Here is a 13,500-nt window from a genome sequence, read left to right as displayed (position 1 = left end):
TGGCTATTAGTATTCCTATTCCTATTCCCATTCCATTATGGCTAAATAGTGTTTCGTGTACGGAAAAACCACTTTTCCGTTAAATAAGAAATTCAACGATCTTAAACTTTATTTTAAACATTCAAATTTCAAAAATATTAAAACATATTTATTTATTTACATATTACAAATTCACTTGTTTTCTAAAATTTTAAGTACTAATTTATTACTATAGAGATTACTATAGAGACTAAAATTAAGTTTGTTGAAAATATATATGACTAAAAATATTTTTCTAGTTCTGTTCATTTCAGTAATTAAAAAGAAATACACCTTTTTTCGTAAATTCGCCAACAGTAAATAACTAATTAGAGTGGCTAAATTTAGAGTTTCATAATTACTTTTTATAATATTATTCATGTATCACGCTAGCTTCTCTTCTTTTTTTCTTTTTAAAAAAAAATTAATTGAATTAATATTTATTTTTAGCGTGTCAGGTTTAGGTATGATCTTCACTAGTAAAAAAACAAAATGTTACTATCTATTTATTTAATAATTATAGATTTTTAAAAAAATATCACTTAGCTTGTATGAAACTTGACCAATTTGTTTTACGTGTATAAAGGGATGTTTTTCATCAATCAAATTAAACGTGTTTTTTTTCCTTAATAATGAAATACCATCGATTTTGATAAGTGTAAGAACTAAACACATGTGAAAAAATAACTATCCTAATTTAAGGGCGGCTTCCTACCGATCAACATATTCAAAATAAAGGTATGCATATTTGCATATTTGTTTTATGTGTACGTTTTGTAAAAAGCACGAACAATCTATTCAATATTTATTTTTTCAACATTTATTTTTTGAATGTGTTAATGTTTTGTGTATTTGGAGTTGAGTTGGATACATTTTTCCTACTTATCATTTCTCTAATAATAATGATGATCTTCTTTCTTTTATTAAGAGTGATGGTAATCTGTTGGTTAAATTGATTAAGCTAGCTGTGATGACTTTTTCTATTTTGATGATATGACGTATGAATAATTATGCTCGTTTTCATTGAGGTTTCTAGGACTATTTTGGTTATTAAAGATTTAATTTTTCTAGTGGGTAATTCGTCTAAAGCTTCAATGAAGAATGATACGTTTGATTTCAATGTGCTCAAGTTTTTTGGTATTAACATTCGTACTGGTAAAGTTCTACGTTCTTTTTCAGTTAGATGAGAGTTTCCTTCACCAGGTTGGTTAAAATTAACACTGATGGGCTGATAGGAGATATCCTGGTCTTGCTACTTGTGGAGATATTTTTCATGGGAGTATGAGAGAATTTATTGGAACTTTTTCTGTGTTTCTTGAAGTTCAGACTACTCTGGTTGCTGAGTTTTATGTGGTTATACATGTTATGGATGAAGCTCAAAAGATGGGGCTTACTAATGTCTGACTGGAATGTGATTCTGCTTTAGTTTGTGTTGCGTTTACTGTTAGGACAAATATTCCTTGGATGTTTCTTAATCAATGAAATACTTGTTTTAATTACTGTGGAAAAATTAGGTTTAGGGTTACTCATATTTTCGTGAAGGGAATGTGTGTGCTGATAAGTTGGCTAATTTAGGATTTATTTATAGAGAATCTTTTTATTGGTATAATAGGCTCTTCCATCTTACCTGCTCTTAAAATTCTTTATGAATAAGTATAGTCTACTTATGTATCGTTTTTGTTAACATATGAGTTTTGATTTAGTCTCCTGTATTTTTGTACTTTTTTTTAATAATACTTTTTTCATGAGTTGGCAAAAAAAAATGTTTTTATATGATAAACAATTTTTCAGTAAATTAAAATATTAAAATATTTAATATTAAATTCATTATTAACATTAATATTATAATATTATTATATAATTTAGGTTAAAAAATTGTTTATTATATTAAAAAAATATAAAAACTTATTTTAATATTTTTTATTAAAGTATTTATAAAATCTAAAGTTTAAATTATGGATAAAAACCAATTTTATATTATAATAACAAATAAAAAATATATTTAAGTCTTAAAAGAAATATCAAGTAAAATCTCTTTGTTCACTTTGTAGTTTTGGTGATAACAAGACTAAAAAGAATATGCGGATTAATATAATACTTTAAAATACCTTTTAATAAATAATTGATAATTTTATTCTTATTTAATTTATCATATGTTTTGATCAACTTATCATAACTTTACCTTATGAGTATTTATCTTTACTTTTTATAATTCTGTAATACAATTTCTTTAAATAAAATCTAACATTAATTTGTCAAGGAAATGAAGTTTGAACGCACTATTGTTATATCTTATTATAAAGGAATACAAATTTAGTAGGAAAATAAAATAATTCTTAAAATCAGTTCTCAAATTTCAATTCATTGAATGGATGTTAAATTAAACTATTCATGGAACAAACCATCAGACGTTGAGATGATAAGCTGAGATAAACTCACTAATCTAATCCATTGATCCATTTAGGTTCATCCTGTATATATATAATTTTTAGTTTGTTGGATTAATTGTGGGTGAAGTAGATTGACTTATTGAGTCCGCATAAATAAAAAAAATAATTATTTTATTTTTCAGTAAAAATAAAAATCATACATCATTTATCAATTATTGCAATGTGATTTTTATGTTATTTTAATTTAAAAAATTGAATTTAATATACTAAATAATGAATGTTTTATTTTCATTCATTAAGTTAACATTAAGAGCTACAGTGAATTTAGTTTTAAGTAAAATCTTATATTTAAAATTTCTTAAGAAAAAATAATATAAAGAAAATATTTTAATAAGATACTTGTTAAAAAATTAGTCATCTTTATTAAAATATTTTGTAGCAAAATTTTGATAAGACACCATGATACATTTACATAACATAGAGAGAAAATAGACGAAAAATAAAACTTTAATTATTTTTAATCAAATATTCTAACCTTGAATTCCTATATATTTTGATGTTAATCAAATGAAGTGAAAGAGGATGAAATTATAATTTTTCATCAACATAAATAAATTTTTTCTATAATTAGTGAAATTTTATTTTTTTTCTTTATAATTAATGATTTTTAAAAAAAAAATCTTTACACAAGTTAACCCAGATATCTTTATGAGTTACCTCTTATACGGTGCTATGAGAGGCTGTGCATATTTTCAACTCCCAAACATAGTTTTTTTTTACACTTTTTTTCACTTTATTTTGTTGAGAATTAGTTTTAGTATCTTGTTCACGTGAATATTTGTGTTGAACGCAAGTTAATAAAAAAGATTCATCACCAAACATCACACAAGTCCTTTGCAGAAATCTAAGTATTCATAAATTATTTTGAAAAATTGGTGCACTTGTCAAATTGGTTACCAGTTTTGTTCATAAAAATTTGTGTACATCATTTGTTATCAATTTTTTTTTACACTAATTTCAATAGAAGATATGCAATTTTCATTTTATGTGGATGATCAGTATACATGTTTGTCATAAAATTTTTAGAAAATTGTAAACAATATGAATGTGAATACAAGGTATATAGTTTTCTGTGATTAAAAACAATTCAAAAGTAATATTTTAACGCAGCTTATCATAACTATTTGTTATATATTTGTAAAATAATTATACCAAACCATACTCCTATGTTGTAGGTTTGGTAAAAGAAGAAAAAATAAAGTTGTTGAGAATCAAATTAATGATTAAAGATATTAAAAAATAGAAGTGTTTAAGTAGAAAACAACGATGAAATCCACTCATTTCTAATTTTACTTATTTCTATTTCCATTCTACCAAATAAACTCATTTATTTTTATGACACCAAGCAAACTCATCTCAATAGGTTAGTTTACTTGTCTTCTTGTAAAAAAATGACATCAACGAAGTATAGTTTTATAAAATTTATTAATATGCAATTCAATTATAAATCTATAGGCACTATTAATTTATGAAATTTTACAATAATTATTTTAAGAATAATTTATTTATATTTTAATGGCTTATTTTTCAACTACAAGAAAATTATTAAATAGAAACTAATATTAAAAATAAAAAATAATTAATATATTAAATATTATTTTATTAATTAAAAAGTATTAATATTTTTAATAATTTTTATTATTAAAATTTTTTATAAACTAATTTTTAAATTAATATATATTTAACTATCAAAATTTTAATCACAAATTATTTTATATTTTTTTTAAAGTTGGTATAGATTAATACGATTCGTTGATTATTTTGATTCGAGGTTGTATAAAGTGATACAGATTTAATGGAGTGATTTTTTAAATTTTGTAGAATCATGGAAACACGTTTTTGATTTTGATTTTTTCAATTCATTCCTACTATTTTTGTAAATTGTTTTGTATTCAATATGTACATTCTTTTACAAATTATATTAAATACACATATTAATTTAGAATTAAAATTAATATATTTTTTAACTTTTTCAATCAAATTATAAAACATCTTAAAAATAAAATAGACATTAGATACATTTTTTAATAAAAAAATAAGTAAAAGTAAACAAAACTTAAAATGTGCTTCGTTGCACAGTTTTAGAAAGTAAAACCAGTTTTAAGTCTAATTTAATGGTTTCCATAAAAAAAAAATCACTAGACTTATGTTATTGTGGACTACTTCAACAAAATTATTAAACAAATTTAAATATAAATTAAAAAATTTAAAGTCATGTATAAAAAACTAATTTTAAAAGATAAAAAATGGTACAAAACATTATTAGAACACAACTTTAACCCATAAAAAGTTATATAACTAAAAGTTGTGCTTCGAGGTAATTGTTTTTTTGAAATCCTCCTCTCAGACATAATTTACCTATTTCTATAAGAATTTTAAGATTTACTCATTTGGATAATTTTTTTAAAAAAAAAACTGCAAAACTTGATAAATAAACCTACACCATGCTTTATGTAACACCCCAGAAAATAACATATAACTATTACAATACAATACAAGTTCTACGTATTTCTATACAAATTTGAAGTTTATCAAAACATTCATAATACATGATTAAGATTTATAGAAATACAAATATTTACATATCCATAACTCAAAATAAAACTCTGAAACCTCTAAGGCTTTCCTGCACCTGTATGGTACAGTCATCGCAGTTTAAATACAACACAAAAAGCAAGGGTAAGCTAGTGAAAATAAAATTTTATAATATATGAAATTAAATTAAAATAAAAAATTAAATTACATGGCAAATCTCTCAATTATTCAATCTTCTTCAAATTCCAACATAAATCAATCACATAGATCTCACATGGATCTACACATCCAGAATATTCAACAAACAATGTCTTCCGGAAGACCCGTATTAAGTAAGTCCTACCAGAGACTAACACCTGATCCAAAGATTACCAGCGAATCCAACAGAAAGGATCAGGGTAAGTTCAATACAACCCAAGCCGTGCATCTCATATGTCACGGTGTGCATGAACTCCCCCATCAGCTTCTCACCACCTGATATCTTAGTCTATGTGACTTAGATCATCAGTGAAGCTCGGAGATCTCTGTTACCACATAGGCATCAATACTTAATACACAACAAACATTAATCCATACATTATCCCAAATGTATGAATTCAATTCCATACCATTCTGTCATACAATATCATTCAAAAAGTGATCCACAATATTCGAAAGTCTATTTGACATAAAAAAAATAACACTTTAATACTAAATCATCAAAATATAATATTTTTAAATTTAAATAATATACAAACAAACAACTCAATATATAAACACACAACATCCCTGCAAGAAAAATTGAATATTGGGACCACGTCCCTTCCGCATTCAGATCTTCTATCTTAGGGTGCTATTAAAAATTAAATTTAGCTTCCTTTACCTCAATTGCTTGCTTTCCAAACAACTTCTAAAATTTTATTTCCCACAGTCTGGATAAGCTTCAAGATTTACGGGCCTAATGCAAGTTATCCAAACAGAACAAAATTTTTAGTATATAATAGAATAAGTTGAGAGGGTTAAACTTCTTAACTCACCCCACCAAGATTGATGACTAAATCATAAGGAAAAACAAAGAACAAAAGATATTTAGAATAAAAATGAACTTACTCTGTTTAAAAATCTGATCGAGTAGAAATGTTTCTTAACTCCTCAACTACAGCGTGATATGATCAGATTCTAAAATAGATGAGGATTAAGAGAGAAAATTAAGAGAGAAGGAGAGAAAAGAATATAGAAAAAGAGAGAAAGAAAAAAAAACAAGGTTTTTTTAAAAAAATATGCTGTTACTGAAATATATTTTTTTTTATTTATCTCTTTAAGACGATTTTATTGGAATTGAGAAATATACTAGTTTTTTTATTTTAGTAAAATAATTTTCCATATTTTACTTTTTTTTCTTCATCCTATAGACGAGAGATATAAGAGTAAATTATAAAATAGAAAAGATACAACAATAAGAGTATTACTAATAAAATATTAATTAATATGATTTTGAATTTTGCATATAATAAATAAATAGAAATTCTTTAAATATTGTGAAGGAATACATCTTTCACTTAGGATTTCTCTTTCCCTAGAATTTAAATCAGGCACTTTACTTTCATTTTCAATCATCCAACTAGTTGGTAATAAAAAATAGATTTAATAACAAAAAAATATCTTAAAAAGGAACCTCACTTCACTACAATAATTTATTTATTCTATACTAATTAATTGATCTATTAGTGACAGCCCTGTAACCTTTGGGAGAAGAGTTGGGAACAGTGTTTCACCATAAAAGTTAAAACCTTTTCCACACTTCCACATGCCTTCAACACTCTCTTTCTCTCTCTTCCTCTCATTGGTGGCTTTCATCTCAAAGCTGGAACCATCTAAGAAGCCAAACCAAACAATACTAAAACCAACATTCCTAATATCAAAGCCTTCCCCCCAATAAGGAAAGTAAAATCCACAAGTACACACAGCAGACTAATTCCTTACTCTCTCTCAACAACATCACCCAACCACACACCAAGACCAACTTCATATCCATCCATCACCACACCACAAAAAGAAAAGAAAAGAAAAATCTAACCTTGGAGACACCTTCTCCCACCATCTGCTACCAAGCTTTGATTTCACAAAAGCTAAATTTAGTTAACACCTGCATATTAACTTCTCTGCTGTGCAACATCACATGTCCCCCTCACACTAAACAAAACAATACTCTTTTGCTTTTGCTTTTCACAACATACTCCATAAATAGTCAACTGTTCACCCATCCCTTCATTTTCTAGGTGGGTTTCTTTGATTGTATGTTGGTTCTTTCTGTTACTCGATGTAGCTCGCTCACCCGGGTAATTCAGGAGGCTAAAGCTGTTCGCTTTCTTTTTCTGTTTTTCTTGTTTATCCAAAAGAGGATAGATTAAGGTGAAGGGTATATATGGCGAGGGAGAAGATTCAGATTAGGAAGATCGACAACGCCACCGCCAGACAGGTTACGTTCTCCAAGCGTCGCAGAGGGCTCTTCAAGAAAGCTGAGGAGCTTTCGGTTCTGTGCGATGCTGATGTTGCCCTCATAATCTTCTCTTCTACTGGGAAACTCTTTGAGTACTCAAACTCCAGGTCTTTCTTCTCTATAGCTTCTCTTTCTTTCTTTTCTCACTATTTATGTCTGAAAAGAGTTGATGGGGTTTCGGTTGGGGAGGGTTACGATAAGATCTATATCTATAATGAGAGTTATTGAAACAACTTAGCTACCTCAAGTTATTGTTATTGTTGAGTTTTGGAGATCCCATACTAAAAATTATAACATTATATAACTGAGTTTAAACCTCTCTTCATCGAATAGGTTGAGTTAGTTTTAAAATACACTTCTTAATACTGAGTACCAAGCATGGTGAATATATGCTTTTAAGTTGGTTCTGTTTGTATCGATGGTGAGTTTAACATGACAATGTTTTGGAAGTTGAGTTATGAGAGTTCTGACTTCTGATATAGTTGTCATGTGTTATTTAATTGCTTATAAGACATTTTTTGTCCATTTTTATTGAAGCTCCGTATCCACTGTCCATTTCTATTGTCTGTTTATGTTTCCATTCCTCCTTTGCTTTCATGTTGTAGATTTTGGTGTCTTTTCTGAGAGAGTTTCATGCATAAAAATTTATTAGATTGTATTGCTAACCATAGTTTTAACTAATACATGAAGCATCTATGAACTGAAAGAAATGGATGAATTTGAGTGTTGGGTAAGGTTATTAGAGCTGATTTGCAATGAACTGTGTGTGGCAACCTCCTCTTTTGTTTCCTCGGTGAACTCATGAAAAATAAGTAGGAAAAGACACCTTACTGTGTCCTTCCACCCATTTCCCCCCCCTACATAATTTACCACAGGTTTTAGAAGAATTTGTTTTAAAAAAAATCAATTCTAGAACTATCTTAATGAATTATCTACAATTTTATTTTGTTATAATAACAAAAAAAAAATATTAATAGTAAATAACAGCAATAAATATATTATTATTTTTTAATATAAATAATCTTTTTTGTCCATTATTTTTTTTCAGTCAAACCATTTCTTTTTTCACTCATTTTTCTCTTTTCTTTTTCTTTCTCTTCTCTATTTCTGTCCTCTTTATCAAACAAAGGCTAAGCATTGTTAGTTTTTTTTTTTTAAAATTGAAATTTATCAAACAAAGGCTAAGCATTGTTAGTTTTTTTTTTTTAAATTGAAATTTTAATTATATGCTGATTGGACAATGAATATGTGACTCGGAGAGAAAATGATGATAATTTATACCAGTACTTCATATTTTAGATGTTGTTCTCCAATTCAAAGTTTCATTTTAACTGACTGTATCTAATGAAATATTTTATGTGGTAAAGTGATGAGATTATAATATTAATTTTGATTAGGAAACGACATTTATAATATTGTAACTATGTTTTTTCTGATTACAATGTATGGAAACACATTGCTTAGATAAAACCAAAGTTTGCTGTGTCAAAAACAAGTTTTTTTTTCCTGAAAACAAGTTGTTTATAGAAACACACTGATTACATAAAATGCTTGTTTTGGTCTATAGAAGTATGGATGTATGTAACTCTTACACTTTTGTCACCTTTTTGAGCTAATATAGGATTTCATTTCATACATTTTTTTTACTTGTTTGAAAGTTATCATATCATGTTTCTTTGATGCATTAACTTGTTTGATAACAGGTGTTTTGAAGTTCTAGTGTTCTTGAGATAGTGATATGAAAACTAACTATCCTATATAACACAACGAATAGTCTGCAAAAGGCTCATACAACTGTGAGAGAAAAGAGAATGATGAATCACTGCAATATTCCCCCTCCCTTCGGATATCCATCTTGATATTTGTTGGCTTAACTCTTTGGAAAATGAATTCACCACCATTAACAATCCACCTGAAAGTAAGAAGCTATAACGTGGAAACTTGATGAACTAGTACATGCCAATTTAGCCCTGGTTTGTGACAGTAATTAATTATCATCAAGATGATATCTGATATAAGCAACATTTCATTTTGCCACTTGTCTTCACTCATGATTTAGAAGCTTCTTGCTTTCAGGAGGTTTTATGCTTCAAGTAATTGGATTTGTGTATCTACTTTTACATTTTTAGGCAATCTGAAAGAAAAATTAAATAATAGGTTTTTTGCTGGCTGGCTACATATTTTATTTAGGAATTCAGCAAAACTGGTTGGTGTAAGAGAAATAATGAGTCATAAATGCTAGTTTTAAATACAACATAAATTAGTTGTTTAGATATGATATGACAAGACTTGTTTCAGACTCATCAAACTCAGCGAATCTAGTCCCATAAAGTGTTATATGTTTGGAAAAATTTCTCTATAAAAACTTTTCAAAAAAATAGTTTCTTCATTAGGTAAATTTGACTCATAGCTATTTTATAGAAATTTTCTTACCTTGTTTTTTTTTTTTATATTTATAATTTTATAATTTATGAATTAATTAAATTTAACTTAAAAAAAGCTCAATTTTTTTTTCTTTGAGAAGTTACTGTGAAAATATTTATTCAACATTAAAGTAATGGCTGCGAAAAGTGAGAAGTATAGGCGAAAAGATATTTAGAGTTTCTTTAGATTTAAAAATGAATTGGTGAGCTGCATTATTCGGATTTTGTCTGCTTAAAAGTTGCTCTTATAAAGCCTTTCCAATGATCCTGGCATTTTCAACTAAGATAGTTCCTCACTTAAAGGGTATGCTGCTTTTGTTCCACAGTTCTGATATTGTAGTATTGTGGTGAGAGGAGAAAGTTGCTGTGTGGAGAGGATCTCGGCGGATTGATGAACGCTTTGAGTCATGTTGTGATTGATGTTTGTTGAAATTTGTAGTTTGACAAGTATCATGAGTTCTCGAGATGCTGGGAATCATAACTGGGAGATGCCTATTTTTCTTTATGAATTCGAAATAAAGAACCAACTAAAACAAATAAACACAACCATGTTTTATTTGATATTATGCAACGTAACGTGGATGTTTGCTCTTAAATTTATTTTTATTGGTGTTTTTTAATTTATCCATGATGCGTGACTTTGTAACATTGTCTTGTGAAGCATGAAGGAGATACTTGAAAGGCATCATTTGCACTCAAAGAACCTAGCAAAGATGGATCAACCATCTCTCGAGTTGCAGGTTGGTAGTCCTTATTTACATTACGTGTTGAATTGTTTTTTGGTTCAACAGAAAGTAATATTAAGTGGAACAACACGAGATCATGAATTTACTTTCTCATGAAATCATTAATTTCTGAAATGCTTATCGCAGTTAGTTGAAAACAGCAACTGCACCAGATTGAGCAAGGAAGTTGCCGAGAAGAGCCATCTTCTCAGGTACATCTCACAATTGCATAATTGAAAATTAATTTGTGTGTTGAAATGTAAACATATATAACAATGAAAAAAAAAGTGCAGGCAGCTGAGAGGAGAGGATCTTCAGGGTCTGAACATAGAAGAATTGCAACAACTGGAGAGGTCTCTAGAAACTGGATTGAGCCGTGTGATAGAAAAGAAGGTCTTGCGTGCATGATTCTGTTTCCTGCAGTGTCCACCAGCATAATAGTTTCCTTAATCACTTTATACAATTGATTAAATCTTTTTGGTTTTCAGGGCGAGAAAATTATGAACGAGATCACTGATCTCCAAAGAAAGGTTAGAAACTGAACATTTGGCTATCATGAGTAGAAGATTCACAGATAGTTTTGTTTAGTTAATTTTTACGTGAAAAACATGAACTAAGAACTCTAAGTGAACCTGCAGGGGATGGTATTGATGGAAGAGAACGAGCGACTAAAACATCACGTATGATATTGTTTTTATTTATGTCTCTTAATTTAACATGAAACATAGAATAAATGTATAAATGTGTTGCACCAAAGGTGGCGGGCATAGTTAATGGTGAAAGGCGTGGTGGTGCCGAAAATGAGAACTTTGTTGTGGATGAAGGTCAGTCTTCAGAGTCTGTGACCTACGTTTGCAATTCTACTGGACCTCCCCAGGACTATGAAAGCTCAGATACGTCCCTCAAGTTGGGGTCAGTCTTCATTCACTTTAGCACAAACATTCACAACTCACTTAACTTTCCTTTATTTTGACAAATCCTAGGATCCATGCAATGTTTTTTTAATGAAAATAATAACTTAGATCCTTTTATTCAACCTAGATTGGTAGTGACGAAAATCCTTTGAAGCTGGATTACTTGCATGCTACCATACTCATTTACTTAACTTTGCTTAGTTTAATTTTTCATGAATTTTACTTGCAGGCTACCATACTCCGGTTGATGGGAAAGTGTCTGAAGAGATAAATCTGAAACAAAAAAGACAATATAAATCATGGTCTAAATTTTCGTTAGTGATTGTGACTCTTTTGCCGTGGTCGTATATATGTTAGTGGTAAATTGTAATGACTAGCGGACACTCTGGATGATGTTGAAAGTAATACCTACTGAGCTTTTTAATTGCCTTTTTTTTTTAACTATTCCTATAATCATCCCTGCTTCTCTGGCTCTTTTAGATAATGTGTATAGTGATTTTTTCATAGGTTAACTTTTATTTCATTTCAATGCTTAAAGACGAGGGATGATAAATGCTATAGAATCTTCTATGTGACTCTAACTTGCACGAAAATTTATTTTTATTTTATAAATTTTTTATATAAAGAACTTATATCTGAAGATGTCATCAAACCAAATCGTAGGTGAAGTGAGAACTTTAGTGAGTTGAAATGTGAGAATACTCAAGCTCCCTTGATCCTCTTGAAATATGGAGTATGTCCAAGAATAAGCAGAGAGTACTTCATATCGGTTCTCTTCAAAACTATGTGTGGAGAATAATATACCTTCTAAGAAAAAATATTTTAATAAAGTTTATTTTTACATTATCTAGAGTTAAAATTTCTATTAAGTCATTTATTTAAAGTTGTAGTTTTTTCTCTTAATTCATCTTTGAGAAATGTGTTATTTGTGATTTTTTTAAACTTCAAGAAAAGTCTTTTAGAACTCTTATCAAATACCATGAGTTTAATAACCTTCGTAAAATATTATTGGTTTCAAAATCTTTGTAAAATAACACGAGTTTCAAAATCTTTGTTAAATACCATAAGTTTAAAAATTTTCGTAAAATACCATGGGTTTAAGAATTTCTGTAAAATATACAATGAGTTTCAAAATTTTTGTAAAATGATTTGCCGTTTGAAATAACATTCAACTCCATTTTTTACCATCTCTAATGATTCTCCTGACTTCTTTCTTTCACCATAGACACATTGTTCTCTGACACAAGCTCAATGGCCGTTAACAATAGTCCTAACAAGGAATCACAATTCAAGGCCATGTGTGTTCTTGGCTAAAGATTTCAAGAACATATTGCAAGGAGAAATTAACTTTATTACTTCTCACTTTCACATTAAATTAATTATTAATTACATTTTAAAATAAAAGCCTTAATTTAAAATATTTAAAAATTATGAGATTTAAAATATTAAAATTATAACTAAAACTAAAATTGAACATCAAATATACATACATCAAAAGCTACAACAAAATAAGTTAGGTTTTTTTAAGTATAAGCTCATAACAAAAAATACTAGGAATTATATAAACCAACTACCATCAATCATAAGAAATATGCAAATACTCTTGAAATACTTATTATCTAAGATTAGTTGTTGAAATACTTATTATTCAAGGTTATTTTGCTAAGTTTTCAAAATAAATTTTTGAAACTTTAGAAAACTTATTTGTAATGTAAAGTTACACTTTTAAAATTTTAGAGAATTTAGTTATAAAATATATTAAAACTATATAGTTTTTAATTATTTATTTATAAATAGATTTAATTATTTTTTATTTATTGAAGTTTGAAAAATCTAGAGTGTTTTATTGAGGTTCTACAATAAATCTTTGAAATTTAATGAAGGTTAAAAAACGTCTATTATTATGTTGAGATTTTAAAATAAACATTTGAAACTTAACAAAGGTTAAAAAGACTT

General features: G+C 27.8%; 1 protein-coding gene across 2 annotated transcripts; it reads left to right on the top strand.

Moving 5' to 3' along the window:
• The first annotated feature begins 6,881 nt into the window (after positions 1-6,881).
• Positions 6,882-11,985, top strand: LOC137811323 (MADS-box protein SVP). 2 transcript variants are annotated; one of them, XM_068613015.1, is made up of 9 exons: positions 6,882-7,261; positions 7,382-7,589; positions 10,567-10,645; positions 10,778-10,842; positions 10,924-11,023; positions 11,119-11,160; positions 11,269-11,310; positions 11,460-11,542; positions 11,774-11,985. In XM_068613015.1, exons 2-9 carry the CDS (start codon positions 7,408-7,410, stop codon positions 11,790-11,792), a joined length of 612 nt encoding a protein of 203 aa, XP_068469116.1. In that variant the 5' UTR covers positions 6,882-7,261; positions 7,382-7,407; the 3' UTR covers positions 11,793-11,985. The 2 variants fall into 2 exon arrangements, with proteins under 2 accessions (XP_068469116.1, XP_068469115.1); XM_068613014.1 differs by having other exon boundaries at positions 11,388-11,542.
• The last annotated feature ends 1,515 nt before the right edge of the window (positions 11,986-13,500 follow it).

Source organism: Phaseolus vulgaris, chromosome 2 (genome assembly GCF_000499845.2).
Source record: "Phaseolus vulgaris cultivar G19833 chromosome 2, P. vulgaris v2.0, whole genome shotgun sequence".
Taxonomy (NCBI): domain Eukaryota; kingdom Viridiplantae; phylum Streptophyta; class Magnoliopsida; order Fabales; family Fabaceae; genus Phaseolus; species Phaseolus vulgaris.
The sequence above is the reverse complement of the archived record's forward strand: the minus strand, read 5'-3'. Positions and strand labels throughout refer to the sequence as shown.

Bases quoted from the DNA above. Each gene is read 5' to 3' on its own strand.
- LOC137811323 (XM_068613014.1), top strand. From the start codon at position 7,408: ATGGCGAGGGAGAAGATTCAGATTAGGAAGATCGACAACGCCACCGCC. The intron at 10,843-10,923 runs GTACATCTCACA...AAAAAAGTGCAG, and splicing joins GAGAAGAGCCATCTTCTCAG to GCAGCTGAGAGGAGAGGATC. The intron at 11,311-11,387 runs GTATGATATTGT...GTTGCACCAAAG, and splicing joins ACGAGCGACTAAAACATCAC to GTGGCGGGCATAGTTAATGG.